Source organism: Macaca mulatta, chromosome 1, assembly GCF_049350105.2.
Source record: "Macaca mulatta isolate MMU2019108-1 chromosome 1, T2T-MMU8v2.0, whole genome shotgun sequence".
NCBI lineage: Eukaryota > Metazoa > Chordata > Mammalia > Primates > Cercopithecidae > Macaca > Macaca mulatta.
Window position 1 is genome coordinate 68,157,832 of NC_133406.1, and position 23,109 is coordinate 68,180,940.

At 39.6% G+C, this 23,109-nt stretch overlaps 1 protein-coding gene across 9 annotated transcripts in view; it reads left to right on the forward strand.

Annotated features, from left to right (window-relative positions):
* The window catches only part of HHAT (hedgehog acyltransferase), a 348,893-nt gene that overhangs the window by 90,379 nt on the left and 235,405 nt on the right, over positions 1-23,109 (forward strand). For all 9 annotated transcript variants that reach the window (XM_077937214.1, XM_015117485.3, XM_077937224.1 and 6 more), the window contains one exon: positions 4,123-4,294. In XM_077937214.1, the coding sequence (XP_077793340.1) occupies positions 4,123-4,294 (172 nt within the window). The remainder of the gene's footprint in view (positions 1-4,122; positions 4,295-23,109) is intronic.

Genomic DNA, 23,109 nt, shown 5'->3' on the forward strand with positions numbered 1-23,109 from the left:
CAGTTCTAGAGGCTGGGAATTCCATGATCAATGAGCTGGCAGATTCCGTGTCTGGTGAGGGCCTGCTTCCTTGTTCATAGATTGGCACCTTCTCACTGTCTTCACATGGTAGAAGGAACTAACTAACTCTCTGAGGTTTCCTTGATGAGAGCACCAATCCTAATCATGAAGGCTTTACTCTCATGACCTAATCACTTCTCAAAGGCCCCACATCCTAGTACCATCTCCTTGGGGGTTAGGATTTCAACATATGAATTTTAGGGGGACACAAACATGCAGACCAGAGCAGTGTGTTTGTAATCATTTCTTCTTTTGCTAGTGGTTATTAGGTCAAAATGAATTTGCTTTGGAGAGCTGGAAAAGGGTTGAGAATGAACAAAGAAGAACTCAGTACATAGCTACAAAAAACAAAAAAACAAAAAACCTAAGAGTGAAGGGAGAAGGAAAGGAGAAATAAAAATTAGTCTAGCATAAAACACGGAGAAGAATACTCACTCATAGAGGATGCTGGGCTTCCTGGCAGAAGTTCCGATGCCAGGCATTTGGAGAAACAGGATGAAGAAATAGAGGGGTCTTGAGGACATTGGCCTCACTAACAGAGAGGGTCCAAATATTCACAATATTGTAAGGTCACATTACTTTTTCTCTGATTTAAAAAAGAACCAATTTGGCCGGGTGCGGTTGCTCACACTTGTAATCCCAGCACTTTGGGAGGCCAAGGTGGGTGGATCACTGGAGGTCAGGAGTTTGAGACCAGCCTGGCCAATGTGGAGAAACCCTGTCTCTACTACAAATACAAAAAATAGCCAGGTGTGGTGGTGGTACGTGCCTGTAATCCCAGCTACTTGGGAGGCTAAGGCACAGGAATCGCTTGAACCTGGGAGGCAGAGGTTGGGGTGAGCTGAGATTGTGCCACTGCACTCCAGCCTGGGTGACAGAGTGAAACTGTGTCTTAAAAAAAAAAAATTAATTGTCAAAAATAACTAAACTCTCACCATCCAAAGATGACCACTGTTGACATTTGGTGTATATCTTTCCTGCCTTGGATTATTTTATGCACATTGAATAAAAATAGTTTTCATGACTATATAATATTGAGGTACACACATGCACTTAACCAACACCCTAGTGTTGGACATTTGGGTTATTTCCTTTTAACTTCTTGTTTATTAACACAAACGTGAATGATCTGGCAGGTCGATGTTTCCACGCTGAGGATTTAGTGATTGACTGGCTTGTAACAGATCTGCTGCCATAGACTTTGTAGGGTCTCTCAGAGCATGCATGCTTGGGGTAAGGATTCAAGTGAAAACCATTCTCAGTTTATGCCCAGAAAGGGGTCTGCCTGGGGTCACTAGTGCATCTTTAATTGCAGTTAGGTCTGATCAATACAAGTCTGCAAATACCCAAGGATACCCAGTCTTCCTTCTTGGAGAACTCAAGTTCTGCTTCCTGTCAATACTAACCAGATGAATTCTCCAAAGCAGTTACTGTTGTTTCTTAACAATGCAGATTGGTATGACTGCATAAAATGTCTTCCTGAAGTGAACTGAGGGAAACAAAAGGCAAAAGGGAAATTCCTGTTAGTTTTGCCAATTTTTTCCTTTTTTTTTTTTTTCTGAGACAGAGTCTCTCTCTGTCATCTAGGGTGGAGTGCAGTGGTATAGTCTAGGCTCATTGCAATCTCTGCCTCCCGGGTTAAAATGATTCTCCTGCCTCAGCCTCTTGGATAGCTGGGATTACAGGTGTGTGCCACCACATTCAGCTAATTTTTGTATTTTTAATAGAGATGGGGTTTCACCATGTCAGCCAGGCTGGTCTTGAACTCCTGACCTCAGGTGATCCACCTGCCTCCGCCTCCCAAAGTACTGGGATTATAGATGTGAGCCACCACCATACCCAGCCTAATTTACATTTTAAAAGTTAAACCAACAAGCTTTCCTGGGCATAGTTAACCAAGCAGATGGCAAAAGGGAGAAAGCTGTTTGTGCAGAAGATTGTAATGCCAATGAGCCGACCAAAATTTCTTAGCCTGGCTTCTTGTTGCGGGAGGACAGTTTGAGAGACTGGAAGTTTCTAACACTGGAAGTGTTAGAAAATGGAATAAAAATAAATCCCCTGCTGTGTAACTCTGTCTTCCCCACTGGGGGCAGTGCCTGCCACTCTCCTGGCTGCAGTGGGACCCACTGCATCCTGATGGTAGAGGAGAGAGAAGCTAAGGAGCTACCTCACGGAATGGGCCTTTGTGTCATGAGCCCTGGTAGGCAAATGCTAAAGCAAGCTCATTTCCTCCACCGGCTAATGTGTGCAGATGCAGCTTCGACATTTAACATTAGTCTGTCCTCTACATTTCAAGGGAGCTTTCAGTCTAATAAAATCTTGTCATTGTGAGATCCAGAAAACTTACTGCTCTCTCTAGTTTTTCTGTATTTATATTTGTTTAGTGGTATAAGGCTGAATGAAATGGAATTCACTTCACATTTTCCAGCATGTTTATGAATTCTAGAATCTATGTGTTTTAAGTTATTATGCATCTCTAAACAACAGGCAGTGAGGTGAGACCACAGAACCAGGCTTTAAAATTTTTCGTCTGTGTTGTCCACATGTATTGAGTATGCCCTCAGTAGCTTCTATTTGTATCTGTGACATTCCTCTCTTGCCTTTGGTGTTTGGCTCTGAGCTGTCTCCTAATGCTGCCCTGTAGCTGGTTGTCTGGGACATCACATGGGAAGGATGGGAAGACATACATGGAAATGGTTAATGATAGATACTAACTACCAAGTATCCAGGGCTTCTTGTATGCCAGTCACTGTACTTAGTACTTCACATACTTCATCATATTTAATCATCACAACAATGTTTTTTACTTTATGTTTGAGGAAGCCCAGACTCTGAAAGGTTAAGTAATTTGCTCAGGATCACACGGCTGCGTAGTTTGTGGTAGAATTTGATCTTGATCCTCTGACTCTAAAGTCCATTTTTTAAAGAAGAAAATTCCTTTTCTAATAACATCAAAAAGAACAAAATATTCAGGAATAACTTTAATCAAAGAGGTATAAGACTTGTACACTGGACACTACACACATTGCTGAAAGAAATTTAAAGAAGACCTGATAAATGGAAAAACAGCCCGAGTTTATGGAGTGAAAGACTCAATATTGTTTTGATGACAAAACTACCCAAAGTGATTTATTTTACTTTTTCTTTGTTTTGTTTTTTAGACGGAGTCTCGCTGTGTCGCCCAGGCTAGAGTGCAGTGGTGTGATCTTGGCTCACTGCAACCTCTGTCTCCCGGGTTCAAGCAATTCTCCTGCCTCAGCCTCCTGAGTAGCTGGGATTACAGGCATGTGTCACACCACGCCTGGCTAATTTTTGTATTTTTAGTAGAGATGGGGTTTCACCATATTGGCCAGGCTGGTCTCGAACTCCTGACCTCAGGTGATCTGCCCACGTGGGCCTCCCAAAATCCTGGGATTACAGGTGTGAGCCACCGTGACCCACCTTATTGTATGTTTTCTAAAGTCTGTATTCTTAACTGTTATGCTCTGCTGCCTACTAGGCAAGAGACTTGTTCCACATATTGTCTGCCATGTTTCGAAAACAACTTAGGGTGAAATGACACTCCCACACATCATTTTCCCTTGCTCTCAGCCCCTGTCTTTTTCTCTGTCTCTTCTACCAGTCCTGTGTCTCTTTTTGAGTGGGCCCTGCTTTTACCAGCCTCAGACATGAGTAGGTGATGGAAGAATTCAGGCAGGGTGGCGCCTGTAGCCTAAAGAAACTCCAAATTCCCAGTGGGGAAAATACACCGTGTGCTGCCCTTCCACTTGGGTTTTCCCAGGGCTGATGCTGGAGTGGAGGGATCAGTGCAGAACGTGGCTTTGGTTCTTGGCACTAGGCTAGCTTGTTGACCCCCATCCCCCATTCTTATTTTGAGACAGTGTTCAAGCTCAGATATGATTCTTCCACCCAAGAATGTTGAGTGTTCCCAAGACAAGCCAAACCAACCCTCTGTCAGCCGGCATAGCAATAATGTTTGTGGGAAGTTTATGAAAAATCTTATCGAGGGGACTGTTTCAGAAATCAATCACCACCTAATGACCTCTTTTGTTTCCACTTTAGATGCAGCAGCAGGAGCATGAATCCCTGAAGGGCAACGTGTGTGTCCTGGCCCTGGGGCTGGGCCGCCTTCTTTGCTGGTGGTGGCTGGCCGAGCTGATGGCTCACCTGATGTACATGCATGCCATCTACAGCAGCATCCCCCTCCTGGAGGCTGTCTCTGGTTGGACGTTAGGTAATTGTGGGAATCACTAACAGTGGGATGAGCCCCAGTAGTCAGTTAGCATCAGAGTGGAGCTGGAGTGGGGGTGAGGAGGGGTGCAGCTGCCTAGAGCAAACCCTCTTTATTATTATTTTTTAACCTACTCCTCTTGTGGCCAAGATTATGCACGTGAGAAGTGGTTGATGTGGTTGACATGATTGACGGAAGTGAGAGCTGTGCTTATAATCTGGGAACCAAGAATGGTGGCATTCTCCTCTGTAATGGGATCCTACTGAGCTTAGCTGGGTCCACATCTTCACAGATAGCTAGCATTGCGTTTAGCAGTAGAAAGCAGGAGTTGCTGGGGGCAGCTTTGAGTTCATTCTAAGAGGGAATGCTCCAAGATTGAGTTGTTCCACAGTCTTCCTTGTTCTTTGTGCATAGGGTATAAAAGAATACGAGGCTGGTTGTGGTGGCTCATGCCTGTAATCTAAGCACTTTGGGAGGCTGAAGCGGGCAGATCACTTGAGGTCAGGAGTTTGAGACCAGCCTGGCCAAGATGGTGAAATCATGTCTCTACTAAAAGTACAAAAATTAGCCAGGTGTGGTGAGAGACACCTGTAATCCCAGCTACTCGAGAAACTGAGGCAGGAGAATCACTTGAATCTGGGAGGCGGAGTTTGCAGTAAGCCAAGGTCATGCCACCACACTCCAGCCTGGGTGACAAAGCATGACTCTGTCTCAAAAAAGAATGAGTTTGAGGATCACACAGTTGTAGGTTTGAGTTTCAGCTTCACCAATGACTGATGGGTAACCTTGGCAGTTTACTTAACCTCTGAGCTCCAGCACCCTCATCTGTAAAACAGGGAGACTTAACTTTGTGGAATAATAGGAGGATATTAGAAAGTGCCGCACATTGAGGGTATACCTTGTAAAGTGTCTGGGGGATAGAATAAAGGGTGTGTGTGTATTTCCCTCTGTAGATACCCTTTTCTTATCTACCCTTTCCTGTGTGTCTGCCAGGGAGGTGGCATGGAAGTCTTATTTCCTCTGCAGGGCTAGTCTCCAGTATAGGATTTGTCTGTGGAGAAACCACTCTTCTTTATTCCTCTGGCCAAAACAGCAGAGCCCATGCCCGTTTCTGAATAAAATCTCTTCACTTCCTTGTTCTCTCTTTTTTTGAGGACTCCCGCAGTGACTGACTTCTGCCTGTACTCTGACCTCCAGCCTGTAGCTCCAATAACTGTGTGATCCTCAGGCAGATTAAGCTGTTTCCTGCTGAGGGCAAGAGTACAAGCCCGACTCCCTCCTTATCTGTTTAACATTTCATAGATCTTCCTAAACAAATCTTGATTGTTCTTGGTATCACACGTACTTAATCAGGATGTTTCCAAGGAAGAAACCTTTAAGATGGAAAAAATGCTAAGCTATTTTAATGATAGTCTCTTTCTTCAAAACAAAATTTTTTATAGTTTGGGGTTGCTTAATATTGTAAGGTTTTAATGATACAATTAGACAAACAGAATATGATTAAATGATAGCTTATACTAAGTCAGATCCCAGTTGTACGGGATACACACTAAGGGACTGTTTCAGCGTGAGGGTTTTTAAACTACAAGTAATGGAAGACACAATTCAAAATGGCGCTTAAACAATAAGGAAAAGTTATTCCATATAACAATGATACCTAAGTTCAGCACTAGGGGTAGTAAATTATGTGACTCTGATGGCACCAATACACCTTTTGTATGTCTACCATTCAGCTTAAACTAACCAGAATCTTAGAAGCCCTTAGTTTGTGCTCCTAATCCCATCAGCCTCTGTCACCCTTTCTGAAAAGGTAACCTGAATATTGTATTTATCCTTTTCTTTTTTTTCGTCATACTTTTACCACAGTTAAAATTGCATATGTTAACACCTCTTCATATGAATAGATTCATACTTGGTATGTATGTTCTATGACTTGATTTTCTTGTTTAACATGTTTTTGAGAAATATTCATGTTAACATGTAACTAGGTACCACTTATTTTCACTGCTGTATAGCATTCCAGTGTATCCATATACAAGAAGTTATTTGTCCATTCTACATATAGAAGGACATTTGAGTTTTTTTACAGGGTTTTGCTGTTCCATATAATGCCATTTCTGTGTCTCTTGGAGCTCACGTGTAAGGGTTTCCCTGTAGGGCTGTAACTTTCAAACTCTTTGGCACATTACCCACAGTAAGAAATACATTTTGTATTACAGGTGTGTGCATGAGTGTATGCATGTCTGTGTCTGTGTGTAAACTCTCACAAAGTCATACTTTACCTTGAACCACCTGCAATGTATACTGGCTGATATTTTCTGTTCCATATTATTCTATTTTAAAATATTCTATTTTAAAATCCCTGAATTAGATGAGTCACTATCCAGAGTTTGTCAAACATTGCTCGAATATATGTATGTCTATATATCTATATCTAGAAATAAGTATCATGGGTAGTATATATGTTCAGATTTATAACATAAATTATTTTTTAAATTGGCTAAACCAATTTATGCTCTTCTTGGCAGTGTATGAGGGTTTCCCTTGCTTGAAATTCTCACCAACACTTGATACTACTCAAAGCAATTTATAGATTTAATACAATCCCTATCAGTGACATTCTTCACAGAAAAAAAAAAAAACAAACTAAAATTTGTGTGGAACCAGAAAAGAACCGGAATAACCAAAGCAATTCTGAGCAAAAAAAAAAAAAAAGCTGGAGTCAGAACACTGCCACACCTCAAAATATACTACAAAGCTGTAGTAACCAAAACATCATGGTACTGGCATAAAAACAGGCATGTAGATCAATATAAAAGAATAGAGAACCCGGAAATTAATTCACATATCTTTTAATTTTGAAAATCTGGTGGTTGTGAATTTTATCTCATGGTTTTAATTTGCCTTTCCTTGGTTACTAATAAATTTGAGCATCTTTTCATAGGCTTAAAGGATTTTATTATATTATTTCTTATTTATTTTTGAGATAGTCCCACTCTGTCACCCAGGCTGGAGTATGGGTGATCTCAACTCACTGCAACTTCCACCTCTTGAGTTGAAGCAATTCTTATACCTCAGCCTTCCAAGTAGCTGAGATTACAGGCGTGCACCACCATACTCAGCTAATTTTTGTATTTTTAGTACAGACAGGGTTTCACCATGTTGGCCAGGCTGGTCTTGATCTCCTGACCTCAAGTGATCCACCCACCTCAGCCTCCCAAATTCCTAAGCTTACATCTATGAGCCCCTGTGCCTGGCCTGGTATATCATTTCTAATGAATAACTGTTGATAACTTTTGCCCATTTTTCTAATGGGATTTCTGTCTTTTTCTTATGGATTCATAAAATTTATTCTATATTATTTGAAAAAAGTCGTATGTGTAGTTGCAAATATTGACATCTTTTGGTTTGTGGTTTGACTTCTAATGTTTGTATGTTGTCTTTTGATGAACAGGCTTTATTTTAATGCAGTTGCATTTAGACATTTTTATTTATCATTTTTACTTTTTTGGGTCTTTCAAAAATAATTATTTCAAAAATATAAATAAAAATAATTAGGTAATTCTCTATTTTCTTCTAAAACTTTTAAAGTTAAAAAAATCTTTGGTTATTATGGACATTTGCATCATAGACTGATAAAATATAAACCATTCAAAGTAATTTTTTTTTTAAATTGACAAATAATAACTGTACATACTCATGGGGTACATGGTGATGTTTTGGTACATACAATGTATGGTGATCAGATCAGGGTAATTAGCATATCCATCATCACAAGCATTTATCATTTCTTTGTGTTGGGAACATTCAGTATTTTCCTTCTAGCTATTTGAAACTGTGTAATATATAATTAACGCTAGTCATCCTACAGTGCTATAGAACACTACAACTTATTCCTTCTACCTACTGTAGTTTTGTATCTTTTAACAAATCTCTCCCTATCCCTCCCTTTCCAGCTTCTAGTATTTTCTCTTTGGTTTTTTCACTTCTGTATGAACATTTATTAGCTTCCACCTATGAGTGAGAACATGTGGCGTTAACTTTTTGTTTCTAGCTTATTTCACTTAACAGAATGTCCCCCAGTTCCATCTTTGTTGCCTCAAATGATAAAATTTCATTCTTTTTTATGGTGGCATGGTATTCCATAGTGTAAAAATACCACATTTTCTGTTTCTTTTTTTTTTTTTTTTTTTGAGACAGAGTCTCGTCCCGTCGCCCAGGCTGGAGTGCAGTGGTGTGACCTCGGCTTATTGCAACCTCCGTCTCTTGGTTTCAAGTGATTCTCTTGCCTCAGCCTCCTCAGTAGCTAGAATTACAGGTGCCTGCCACCACACCTGGTTAATTTTTATATTTTTGGTAGAGATGGGGTTTCACCACATTGGCCTGGTATTACATTTTGAGGATGAGAGGTGGGGGTCTGGTTCAATTCTTCTGCATTTGGGTATTCAGTTTTCTCAGTACCATTAGTTGAACAGACTGTCCTTTCCTTAATGAGTGTTTTTGGCAGCTTTGTCAAAAATCAGTTGGCTTAGATAGTGGATTAATTTCTGGGTTCTCTATTCTTTTATATTGATCTATGTGCCTGTTTCTATGCAAGTACCATGTTGTTTTGGTTACTACAGTTTTGTAGTATATTTTGAGGTCTGGCAGTGTTCTGACTCCAGCTTTGTTCTTTTTGCTCAGAATTGCTTTGGCTACTCAGGATCTTTTGTGGTTCCACACAAATTTTAGGGTTTTTTTTTTTCTATTTTTGTGAAGAATGTTACTGGTATTTTGATAGGAATTGTATTAAATCTATAAATTGCTTTGAGTAGTATTGACATTTTAACAATATTCTTTCAATCCATGAGCATGGGATGTTTTTCCATTTGTTTGTATCCTCTTCAATGTTTGTATTTCTTTCATCAGTGTTTTGCAGTTTTCCTTGTGAAGGTTTTCACTGCCTTAGTTAAATTTACTCCTAGTTATTTTACTTTTTTGTAGCTACTGGAAGTGGAATTGCCTTCTTGATTTCTTTTTTTTTTTTTTTTGAGACGGAGTCTCACGCTGTTGCCCAGGCTGGAGTGCAGTGGCGCGATCTCGGCTCACTGCAAGCTCCGCCTCCTGGGTTCACGCCATTCTCCTGCCTCAGCCTCCTGAGTAGCTGGGACTACAGGCGCCCGCCACCGCGCCCGGCTAATTTTTTTTTTGTATTTTTAGTAGAGACGGGGTTTCACTGTGGTCTCGATCTCCTGACCTTGTGATCCGCCCGCCTCGGCCTCCCAAAGTGCTGGGATTACAGGCTTGAGCCACCGCGCCCGGCCGCCTTCTTGATTTCTTTAGTTCACTGTTTGTGTATAGAAATGATACTGATTTTTGTCTAATTGTACCCTGCAGCTTTACTGAATTTGTTTATCAATTCAAATAGTTTTTTTGGTAGAGTCTTTAGGTTTTTCTTTCTTTCTTTCTTTCTTTTAACTCTAAGTTCAGGGGTACATGTGCAGGTTTATTACATAGGAAATTTGTGCCATGGTTTATTTTTTTTTTGGTACAGATATTTCATCACCCAGCTATTAAGCTGAGTACCCATTAGTTATTTTTCCTGATCTTTTCCCTCCTCCCACCGTCCACCCCATGATAGGCCCCAGTGCATGTTGTTCTCTTCTATGCCTCCAGCTCCAACCATGTCCCTGCAAAGGACATTATATTGTTCTATTTTATGGCTGCATAGTATTCCATGGTGTATATGTACCACATTTTCTTTATCCAGGCTGGGCATTGTTGATGGGCATTTAGGTTGATTCCATGTTTTTGCTATTGTGAATAGTGTTGCAATGAACATACACATGAGTGCGTCTTTATAATAACACTATTTATATTCCTCTCAGTATATACCCAGTAATGGGATTGCTGGGTCAAATGGTATTTCTGTCTTTAGGTCTTTCAGGAATTGCCACACTGTCTTCTATAATGGTTGAACTAATTTACACTCTTACCAACAGTGTATAAGTGTTCCTGTTTCTCCACAATCTGGCCAGCATCTGTTATTTTTGGACTTTTTAGTAACAGCCATTCTGACTGGCATGAGATGGGATCTCATCGTGGTTTTGATTTGCATTTCTCTAATGATCAGTGATGCTGAGCTTTTTTTTCACATGATTGTTGGCCACATGTATGTCTTCTTTTGAAAAGACTTTATGTCCTTTGCCTATTACTTAATGAAATTGTTTATTTTTTTCTTGTAAATTTGCTTAAGTTCTTTGAGATGCTAGATATTAGACCTTTGTCAGATGCCTAGTGTGCAAAAATTTTCTCCCATTTTGTAGATTGTCTGTTTACTCTGTTGATAGTTTGTTTTGCTGTGCAGAAGCTCTTTAATTAGATCCCATTTGTCAATTTTGCTTTTGTTGCAATTGCTTTTGGCATCTTCGTCATGAAGTCTTTGCCCATGCTTGTGTCCCAAATGGTATTGCCTAGATTGTCTTCCAGGGTTTTTATAGTTTTGGGTTTTACATTTCTGTCTTTAATCTATCTTGGGTTAATTTTTGTATGTGCTATAAGGAAGGGGTCCAGTTTTAGTCTTCTGCATATGGCTAGCCAGTTATCCCAGCACCATTTATTGAATAGGGAATTATTTCCCCATTGCTTGTTTTCGCCAGGTTTGTTGAAGTTCATATAGTTGTATGTGTGTGGCCTTATTTCTGGATTCTCTGTTCTGTTTCATCAGTCTATGTGTTGGTTTTTGTATCAGTATCATGCTGTTTTGGTTACTATAGCCCTTTAGTGTAGTTTGAAGTTAAGTAGCATGATGCCTCCAGCTTTGTTCTGTTTGCTTAAGATTGCCTTGGATATATGGGCTCTTCTTTGGTTCCATATGAATTTTAAAATAGTTTTTTCTAGCTTGGTGAAGAATGTCAATGGTAGTTTAATAAGAATAGCATTGAATCTGTAAATTGCTTTGAGCAGTATGGCCATTTTCACAATATTGATTCTTCCCATCCATGAACATGGAATGTTTTCCCATTTGTTTTGTATCATCTCTGGTTTCTTTGAGCGGTGGGTTGTAGTTATCCTTGTAGCTATCTTTCACTTCCCTAGTTAGCTGCATTGCTAGGTATTTTATTATTTTTGTGGCAGTTGTAAATGGTAGTTTGTTGCTGATTTGGCTCTCAGCTTGACTGTTGTTGGTGTATACGTATGCTAGTGATTTTTGCACATTGATTCTGTATCCTGCGGCTCTGCTGAAGTTATCAGCTTATGAAGCTTTTGGGCTGAGATGATGGCGTTTTCTCAACATGGATCATGTCATCTATAAACGGGTAGTTTTACTTCCTTTAATACCTAGTTTATTGAGAGTGTTTAACCATGAATGGATGTTGTATTTTATTGAAAGCTTTTTCTGCATCTATCGAGATAATCATGTGGTTTTTTTCTTTAGTTCTGTTTTTGTAATAAATTACATTTATTGATTTACATATGTTGAGTCAACCTTGTGTCCCAGGGATAAAGCCTACTTGATTGTGGTGGATAAGCTTTTTAGTGCAGTGGTGGATTCTGTTTGCCAGTGTTTTGTTGAGGATTTTTGCATTGATGTTTGCAAGGACATTGGCCTGAAGTTTTCTTTTTTTGTATCTCTGCCAGGTTTTGGTATCAGGATGATGCTGGCCTCATAGAATGAGTTAGGTAGGAATCTCTCCTCCTCAATTTTTTGGAATAGTTTCAGTAGGAATGGTACCAGCTGTTTTTTGTACATCTGGTAGAATTTAGCTGTGAAGCCATCTGGTCCTGGGCTTTTTTGGTTGGTAAGCTATTTATTACTGCTTCAATTTCAGAGCTTCTTATTGGTCTGTTCAGGAATTCAGTTCTTTTCCTGGTTCTGTCTTGGGAGGGTGTATGTGTCCTGGAAATGATAACTTTCTTCTAGATTTTCTAGTTTGACATATTCATAATATTCTCTGATGGTTGTTTGTATTTCTGTGGGGTCAGTGGTAATATCCCCCTTGTTTCTTATTGTGTTCATTTGAATTTTCTCTCTTTTCTTTATTAGTCTAGCTAGTGGTCTATTTATTAATTTTTTTAAAAAAAACAATTCCTGGATTCACTGACCTTTCAAGTCTCTAATCCCTTTAGTGCAGCTCTGATTTTGGTTATTTCTCGTCTTCTGCTAGCTTTGGGTTTGGTTTGTTCTTGGTTCTTTAGTTCTTTTAGTTTTGATGTTAGGTTATTAACTTGAGATCTTTCTAACTTTTTGTTGTAGTCATTTAGTGTTATAACTTTCCCTCTTAACGTTGCCTTAGCTGTGTCCCAGAGACTCTGGTATGTTGTATTTTTATTCTGGTTGGTTTGAAAGAACTTGCTCATTTTGCCTTAATTTCATCATTTGCCCAAAAGTAATTCAGAAGCAGGTCATTCAATTTCCATGTAATTATATGATTTTGTAGTGCCAGCTACTCAGGCTGAGATGGGAGAATCACTTGAGCCCAGGAGGTCAAGGCTGCGGTGAGCTATGATCGCACCACTGCACTCCAGCAGCCTGGGCAACAGAGTGAGACTCTGTCCTCCACTCCGCGCCCCCCGCCAAAAGAAAAACCTTCATAGATTAAAGTGGTTAATTATTTTTAGCTACAATACCTATCATAAATCACCTATGAAATCATAGGTGATATGGCATACTTAAACTTTCCCCAATTCTTATGAGAAATTTTAAATATCTAGAATGTTTGAAGGAATTATGTAACAAACACAATGGATCCACCGTGTAGATCCAACAATTGTTAATTTTTGCCCCCAAGTAACATTCTCCTACCTAACTACAATTACATATCACGCTTGAAAATAGTACTTTTCTAATACCTAATATCTAGTCTATCTTCACATTTTCCTAGTTGTCTCCAAATATATTTTAAAGTTATTTTTGTCAACCCAGAATCAGCCAAATGCATCATTTGGTTTCATGTCTATTAGTCTACTTCAATCTAGAATAGTTCAACCATGTTTTAAAATGATAAGACTTTTTGAGGAGTCCAGACCTATTGTCTTTTAAAATGTCCCACACGCTAGATTTGATTTTTTTAAATTGCGTTATTCTTAAATTTGTTCTTCTATCCTGTCTGTTTCTGTAAATTGAAACTTAGATCTAGATCCTCTAGAGTCTTGATTTAATAAAACAATTTTTTTGCAAAAATAATATAGAATGCCCTGTGTTTCGTGTTGTATCTGTGGGGTGCATATAATGTCAGGTGGCCCCCTCTGTTTGCATCACAAAGTTAAATCACCTGCATATGGTGGTGGCGCCCCATCTCTCTCTTCTGAAGGTACATTTATCCCTTTGCAATTAGCAAGCAATATGTGGGATGTTAATTCAGTGCTATCTGAGTATCTTGTTCCCCAAAAACCTGGAAAATAGTGTTAGTGAATAGTTTTAACATTTTTTGATGAAACTTGCCTGAATCAGTTTTTTGAGTAGGAGTTTGAAATGCTGATTTTCCAAATCTATCATTATACCTGCATTTGATAGCTGGCATTCTTCTGTAAAGAAGACTTTTCCATCATAAACTGGAGCTGACTACAGTTTCTCATAAAAAGCCAGGGCAAATGTGTAATCGTTCCTCTTTAAACTTCATTTTATTTATTTATTTATTTATTTTTTTGAGATGGAGTCTCGCTCTGTCGCCCAGGCTGGAGTGCAGTGGCCAGATCTCAGCTCACTGCAAGCTCCGCCTCCCGGGTTCACGCCATTCTCCTGCCTCAGCCTCCCGAGTAGCTGGGACTATAGGCGCCCGCCACCTCGCCCGGCTAGTTTTTTGTATTTTTTAGTAGACACGGGGTTTCACCGTGTTAGCCAGGATGGTCTCGATCTCCTGACCTTGTGATCTGCCCGTCTCGGCCTCCCAAAGTGCTGGGATTACAGGCGTGAGCCACCGCGCCCGGCCTAAACTTCATTTTATAGAATAAGGAGTTCAGTGAAATATTCTCCTTCAATAGTAGTGTCAAATAATTTTATATTTTACAATTCAATGTAGTAATTTTCCTTTTGGATGCTAAAATTGTCCCAAATTTGGTCAGGCTGGCTTCTGTGTTCTCTTGACGAGCCTTTATTTGACTCTGAATGTTTCCTTAGTTTCTGGAACTGAAAGATACTCCAGTGCTCATCTTATATTTTCCTTAGCCCTGTATTGGAATCAGCCAAATCTTCAAAGGAGCCTTCGTTCCTTTTAGTTGGGGAATTATATTTGGGAGCCGAGATCCTAGTCTGTCCATTACTACAGGGGTGCTATTGTTTGGAGGCCTGAAAATTTCCAGTGAGTAGACTGGGGAATATGTTTTTACAAAAACATGAGTTTTGTAAAATGTGAGTTCATACTGAGATTTTAAATTCAGATTTAACATTACTATGTGTTTTCTTAGCAACTTTGATTTTATACTTGTGCCTTTTTTCTTTATTAATGAAGATCATAGTTTCTAACTACATGAGCATATTATTTGTGGTGACACTATGAGTAGTTTCAAAATTATAATACTCAACATTTTGACTAAAAATCACTGAATGACATTTAAGAATCATTTCAGTTCTTTTTTTCTCTTAGAGTCGAGGTAGATACTGAGTGCTCTGTATTCAAAAGCCATTTGAAATAATGCTTTTTAATGTGTGCTCATATTACTGATTTGATATTTGGTTAAATTCTTCTAAATTTGAATATGTCTTTTTATCAGTCCTATTTTTTATTTTTATAAGTTCTTTTTGATGCCTTTTTGTATCTGTGAGGTCTTATAGTTTCTTTTCCTTGCATATTCTTTCAAGTTTACTTATGTTTTCAAACATGATAAATATGTTTATCTTATATTCTATAGCTCGTAATTCTACATCTGCAATCTTTGTTGGTCTGATTATCCATTTTACTTCTGTCAGTTCTCACCCATATTTTGGGATGTTTGATTGTGAGCCCATGTTAATTGCTGCTTTGTCCTTGGGAATTCTTTGGTGTCTGTGTTTGAAATACATTCATCCAGAGAATATTTAGGTTTATATCTGCCAGGTGCTTGGAGTTATTACCAACGTGGTGTCACTTACATTTCTGGCTTGGGATTCTGAGGGGACACACCGGCAATGGGAATTTTGGGCTTTGGAAATCTGAATTTGTGTGGGCTCTCACCCTGATCTCCTATGTGTATGGGCTCCCAGGACCGCCGCCTGTCCCCACATGTGGCTTGTGGAAAACAAAGCCTAGGTCCTTGCAGCCTGGCAGGTTTTACCAGGGTAAAGACAAGCACCACCGCTCACCCATTTTTCAGCTCTTACTTTATATGTATATGTTTGGTCTCCAAGGACTTTTCCAAATAGCTCAAGCATATATTTTAAAATGATGCTTTTACATATTTCATTTAACATTTCTTAGGTGTTCTCCATTGGCATGATTTTCAAGATGGGACAGTCTGTTATATTGCCAGAAATGGAAATTCCCCTATACCTCTTTTTAAGAAGGAAGAAATCTCCCAAGAAACATTTCCAGCAGCTTCCCCCTTTATGCACCTTGTAGCTGTAACTGCATCATCTGGGTCATATGCCCATATTATAATCATCCCATGATTAGTTGTAACCAGGAATTTCTTTCAGGTTACTATGGGGAAGAGGTTGGACACTGGAATGAAATTCCCTTTCCAGTGGCAAGGACTGGGGGAAGAGAGTTGTTTGAGAGGCAGCCAGTACTTTGTATTAGGGCAAATACTTCTGAATACAAAGTTGCAGTGTAATGTTTCAAATTGGAAAATTTGAAAAGTAGTATCATAGGCAGCCAAGAAAATAGAAGATTTAAATTTTATGATTGTTTTATTCCACTCTTAAAACAATTAATTTGAGGCTTATGATTTGCAGAGTGACCAAATATCTCATTTTGCAGTCCTATTTTATATCTGTTGTCCTGACATCATTATAATAGTTCCTTTCATTCTCAAAAGTGTCATTGAAAAGTGAGCATCCATGGATTTTGGTATCTGTAGGGGTTCTGGGAACCAATTCCCCAGGGATACAGAGGACAACTATATAGTTAGATGCGACTGGAGCTCAGGAGTGGGATTGACAACGGAGACAGGTACGTGGGAACTGTTGCACACATGTGATAACTGAGGCCACAAGAGTGAAAGAACTTCCTTGAAAAATGTGTAGAATGAGAATAAAGGAGGGCCAAGTATAGAACTTTAGGGAATGCTAAAATTTAAGAGGTGAGCTGAAAAAGAGGAGTCAAAAACGAATGAGAAGGAATTTTAATAAACAAGGGAGGAAGCCAATGGTTTTGTGAAGGTTGCAAGAAGAAAGCTCAATTTATCAGAGGTTGAAAAGAGGCTGAGTAAGAGGGGATTTAAGAGAGTCTTTTGGCAAACGGGAGGTCATGGTTGACTTTGGTTATGGTTGACATTGTTCATTTTGGGAGACTAAAAACCAAGGTTACAGAATAAATCAAAGGTGAAAAAATAAGAGGCAGAAGCCAATATGCTGCTTTGGTTGTGTTAAATGATGATGCCTAGTATGTTCTGTTTCCCTGCCACGTAGTCTCAGATGGCCTTGCTGTCACATAGCCCAGTGGGTCCTGACTGCATCTTTTTTCCTTCTGGTGGACCTGCCATCTCCAGGCCACTCCTCAGGGTCTCCGTCTCTCCAGGCTGCCATGGTTGGAATATAGCATGGCAAACACCCCCTTTCTTTCCAGCATGTGGGCATCTTCAGCTTCAAGGTTTGGGGGCTAATCCTTCTTGAGATGATGTTCAGAAAGATAAAATAAGCATAAGGGGGTTATGAGGTTTGCAGAAGGCATATGGGCTTTGCGCCCTGGTTGCAGCCTCTGATTTCCTTCTGAACTAATACAGAGCTACAGTAATTTTTTTATTCTATCACTTTTAACCTCTCAATGGTAGGGCTCTCCTTCCATGATGGCCATTTTTTCCATCCAAAAGTTGTAGTTAAGTGTGAGGCAGCAGCACAGACAGAGTAAAAGATGCCTCTTTGTCTTACGTGGAAGAAGACATACAATATATCCTTCATCTCTAAACATCTCAGGACTGGGTAACATTCTACCCTGTCCAGGAATGACCCCCTCCGAACGCCCCAAGCTGAGTGAGAGCTGCTTTAGAGAAGTGCCTATACCACTGCCTCTGGGGTCTTTCTCCTGCAGCACTGACAGCACAGGTGCTTAATGAGTACTTCACGTGCAGGTTCAGGTGAAGTAAAATTTCACAGGGACTCTGCCTGGCAAATGACATCAGATTGGTGTTAGTGTGAGCAGCCAGATATCCAGATGAGTGATTGATGCAAGATTTTGCATAAGGCAGCGAAGGGAAATCATACATCTTACGTTATTATTCCAAAAAGGGATCGCTGCAAAGTTAACAGAAATAGAGAATATAAATAGAGGTGGTTTCTCATGGGATTGATGTGGTTAATCAAAGGAGAGAAATTCACATACTCCATGGAAGGTGTTCAACCCTTTCCTGGCGGGGATGGAACAAAACAGTGGTGGCTGCTTGTCTGTCAGGGCTCCGTTGCTACTCACTGTGATTGAGAGGACATTGGGGGCTCCATGGCAACAGGGCGACATTTGTTTTTCTTTCATTTCCCTTAATCCTCTCCTGGAGATATCAAAGTAAAATTTTCTTCCCATTTATTTTTCTCTCTCTTCAGGGTGATGTTGATGATGATTATTAATTTTAACCTTCTCCTTCAGTTTCTAGTGAGGGTTAGAGCTGCTGTAATCAGCCTCTCAGGTGGAGGCCAGGCTCCAGGAAGATCTGCTCCCTGAGCACTGCCTGGGCAGGGCATTGGGCTGTGGATGTTTTCCACACCAGCGTTGTACTGGTCTACGTGGGGTTACCTCTGCCCCCGCTGCAGCTGGCCCAGCACCTGCATTAGACGTATCTTACTGGAAGGATAGAACTTTAGAGAACACTAATATTTGACAGGTGAATAGAAAAAGAGGGCCATTAATGAATCAGAAGGAATATTAATTAATGAGGAAGGAAACAAGTGTCTCGCGAAGGTTTAAAAAAGAAGGAGGTGCACAATTTTTCAGAAGTTGAAGAGAGGCCAAGTAAGAGGGGACTGAAGAGATTCTGTTTCAGTTTTGGCAAATGAGTCGTGGTTGACTATGGTCATGGTTGCCACTGTTCATTTTTTGGGAATATAGGGTTGAAGAATAATCAGATATGAGAAAATAGAAATTGTTTGGGGGAAACTTTCAGTGTTTCTGCTTTCAGCAACTAAAAGCAATCAGAAACTAGTGGGAAATGTGATCGTGATTATAGCTTTCTGAAGGCCAGTGGGAGGCTGAATTCTCTTAATATGCAGGAATATTCAGGAAGAGGATACTGAGCAGCTCCTATCCATGTCTGCCGAGTTCAAACAAGGTTTAAGTTTAAGCAAGGAAGTGTTATTAGATATAGTCCTCAAGTGGTGTACCACAGACTGAACACCTCGAGGAAGACACACACTATCTCTTATAGAGCTGAAAACATGCACACGTCTTTCCCTAAGTAACTCTTCAAGTCCAGGCTCTCAGCGGGCTCAAGGGAGTGTCCACATCTCCTGGAATTAGGTCATAATGTTAATATCCTACAACTGTGAGCTCAGTTGTAGAGTTAGCTACCATTGACACACTTCATATTAAATAGAAGGGGAAAGAGATGAGAATGAAGAGAAATGTTAGTCAAAATTTACATGTAAATGCATTATACGGCAAATAAAGTACAGGTAATGGTTTAGAGTGAATTTTTATGTTTTTCATTAAGAAAACTTTTTAACTTTCAAAATTGATATATAATGTACATATTTTGGGGGTACACGTGATAATTTGATACATTCATATAACCAGAGTAATTGGGATCTCTTTTTAAATGCTGGGAACATTTGAATTATTTTCTTGCTGTTTTGAAATGTACAATCAATTAATGTTAACTATAGTTACCCTATTGATCTATTGAACAGCAGGTCTTCTCTCTTCTAAGTGTATATGTGTACCCATTAATCAGCCTCTCTTCATCCTCCCCTTCTGCTTACCCTTCCCAGTCTCTGGTAAACCACCAATCTACTCTGTCTTAACGAGATTCACTTTTATATCTCTGACATGTGAGTGAAAACATGCAGTGTTTATCTTTTTGTGCTTTGCTTATTTCACTTAACATAATGACCTCCAGTTCCGTTCATGTTCTACAAATGACAGAATTTCTTTTTTATGGCTGAATAATATTCCACTGTATTTATATTTCAGTTTTTTAACTCCATTAATGGACATTTAGGTTGATTTCATATTTTGGTTATTGTGAATAATGCTGCAATAAACATGGGGAGTACAGATATTGCTTTGACATGTGGATTTCCTTTCTATGGGGTGTATACCTAGTAGTGGAATTGCTGGATCATATGGTGGTTCTATTTTTGTGTTTTGGGGGAGTTTTTATATTGTTTTTCATAGAGGCTGTAGTAATTTACATTTCCACCAACAGTGTATGAGGTTCCCCCGTTCTTCACATCTTCAGCAGCATCTTTTTTTTTGTTTTTTTTTGATAAAAGCCATCCTAACTGGGGTGAGACAGTATCTCATTGTGGCTTTGATTTGCATTTCTCTAATGATTAGTTATGTTGTGCACTTTTTCATATGTTTGTTGACCATTTATATGTCATTTTTTGAGAAATGTCTTTTAGGTCTTTTGCCCATTTTTAAATTGGATTCTTTTTTTTTTTGGTATCGAGTTGTTTGAGTTCCTTGTATATTCTGGTTATTAATCTTTTGTCAGATAGATAATCTGTAAGTATTTTCTCCCATTCTGTGGGATGTCTCTTCACTTTGTTGATTATTTCTTTTGCTGTGCAGAAACTTTTTAGCTTGATGTAATCCATTTGTCTATTTTTTCCTTTTGTTGCCTGTGGTTTTGAGGCCTCGCCTAGAATCTTTGCCCAGACCAGTGTCCTGGAGTATTTTCCCAATGTTTTCTTCTAGCAGTTTCACAGTTTCAGGTCTTGGATGTAAGTCTGTAGTGTGGTTTGAATTAATTTTTGTATGTGGTGAGAGATAGAGGTCTAATTTGGTTCTTCTGCATGTGGTTATCCAGTTTTCCCAGCACCATTTATTGAAGAGAATGCCCTTTGCCTATTTTATGTTCTTGGCACCTTTGCGGAAAATGAGTTCACTGTGTATGCATGGATTTATATCTGGGTTCTCTATTCTATTGCATTGATCTGTACATCTTTTTTAAAATGCCATTACCATGCTTGATTTGGTTTCTATAGCTTTGCAGTATATTTTGAAGTCAGATAGCGTGATACCTTCAGCTTCGTTCTTTTTGCTCAGGGTTGCTTTGGCTATTTGGGGTCTTCTGTAGTTCCATATGAATTTTAGGATTTTTTTTCTATTTCTGTGAAGGATGTCATTGGCATTTTGATGGGGATAGAGCAATTTCTGTGCCTGATCAGGGGGGTTGTGACTTTCCCCTTCATTCTGTGTTCTTTTTTGCCTTCAGTTAGTACTTCTGCTGTTGGGTTTCTTAACTCTGGTGTGATCCAAATTTTGATTCTTCACAGGTCTAAGCCATTGCAAGTCCTGCTGTTGTCTTCCATTAACTAACCAGTAGACATGGCAATACTAGGTGATACCCCACAAAATCCCCTAAGTTTCCTTTATACTCCTCCTGCCTCCATTGTGTAGGAGTAACTCAATTTCCCTTTGACAGTAAAGGTTAAGCCTTCCAGCTTGTACTATAACTCCTCTTTCACTTGTTCTCCTAGTTCCATGAGGAACCCCAAATGGCTGGGTGATAGTAGGTTTTGATTTGATAGAGTCATTGTTTTGTCCCCTGGTGGAAGCACTTCTTTGCTGTGTGGTAAGACCTCTAACCAAGCACATCACAGAGTTGCATGGATGGGAAGAGGATTTCTTAGGAGTAGGTTAAGACGTGCAATAGTGAGAGGTGCCACTCCTTCTTCCCCTCTTTGAATACTGACTCTACATATTTAGGTGATGGGTAAGAGCACCATATGGAGTTTGCTGGCTCAGAGCACATTCTATATCCTGTGGGATAGAATCTCAACGTCACATGATGATGTATATGGGAACCTTTGACAGACTATTCTGTAAGGCTAACTGCTTTCGAATGATGGGATAAGACTAGTGAATCCCATAGCCCAACGTCTGACTTCATTTGCTACAAAATGAGGTCATTAGACAAAAGTGATGTTATGTCTGATAACATGACAGTGACTAAGACAGTCATTACGCCCATGGATGGTGAAACTGGCAGACACGTTGGTGAATTTGGAAAGCAGATTCACAAGGAACAACTCTCTGGCCCCTCCAAAACAGAAGAGGTCTAGTATAATCAGCCTCATACCAGAATATGGAAGGTCATAGGAAACTGGCAAATTAGGGACCCAGCTGTGCTAATAGCCAGGTTAATCTTGGTGAGAGGCTGTCCACATTGTTGATCCTATGCAAAGCTTTCATTACTGCCATTGCGGCTACTTTGGTCATGAGCCCATTGGAATGGCTGTGGAAAGAAGCTGGCTGATGTGCAGGGGCCATGACACCTTGTTATTTAGACTGCCAGGCCCTTTTGTTGAGTATTTACATGGGTCACAAATATCTCCACTGGGCTTATTTTGAGATGTTCATTTATATGCCTCTTCACTGATTTAAATGCCTCCTTATTAACGTTTATCCAATTGAATTCCTTCCACAATCCTAACTATCCCAGGAAACTATTGGACACTCCCATGAATCAGTTTTAGATTCTTACAGAAAAATTGACTAATGATATGTACCACTTGAAATTCCACCCAGTGTGAGGCTTTTTCCTTATTTGCTGTCCTTCAGGGCCACCTCACGTGCAAGGTTGCAGCTGTTCATTTCCAGCAGATTCCAGCATATCATGGGGAGCCATCAGTGAACAGAGCTCAGTTTCCCCTCCTCTACCAAGTCCTCTTTGGGCCTTAGGTGTGGGATGAGAGAAGGATAGCTATATAGCAGGAGTCAGCATATTGGGAGGAAGAGTTCTCTTTTCCTGCAACTTATTTGTGACTTCAGGATTCTCCTTGTGTGTGTGTGTATGTGTGTACACACACGTGTATGTATCCATTGATAATGGAATGCTTCCTGATATTGTGGCTAGGTGAATCAGATAACTCTAGTTGATAATGGATCACTCAGGTAATATGGTTCTCTGGTGTCCTGTGGTCAGGGATAGCTCACCTGGTGAATGAGTTAGAATGGCATGCACAGTTATGTATATATCACTTCCAAATTCCAAAGAGGTCTGCCAAAGCTGTGCCTCTTTCTTATGGATGAGTGGCATAAGGTAGACCAACTTGCCCTTTACTTGTATCTTGAACTTCCAGAAACTGCTCTGAAGTGATATACCCATATATATATATGTTTATTTCTGATATGCTCATACTTACTAAGGCATCTGGTATGCCTGCCACTCTTAATTTTGTAGGTCCTATTGGCATGCTCTATTAATGATTTTTCTTATGGTTATTTGGCTCTCTAGTTTAGAATCTTTAGATCTGTGAACTGACTCAGGTCTGGAAATTGGATAAATGATCATGGTGGCTTAAGTTAAGCCTTGTTCACTAAGACTAGATTATTTGCCAGTTATATAATGACAATAAAAATAACAGTAGTGGAAATGATAGCTAACATATATTGAGCACTTAATCTGTGCCAAACACTGCTTTAAAAGCTTTGTATTATATTAGCCTGTGTAATTCTCATGGCAGCCCTATGAGCAGGTAGAATCTTATTGCTATATTACAGTGAGGAAATGGAGACACAGAGAGGTTCAACTTGAATATTTGTCTG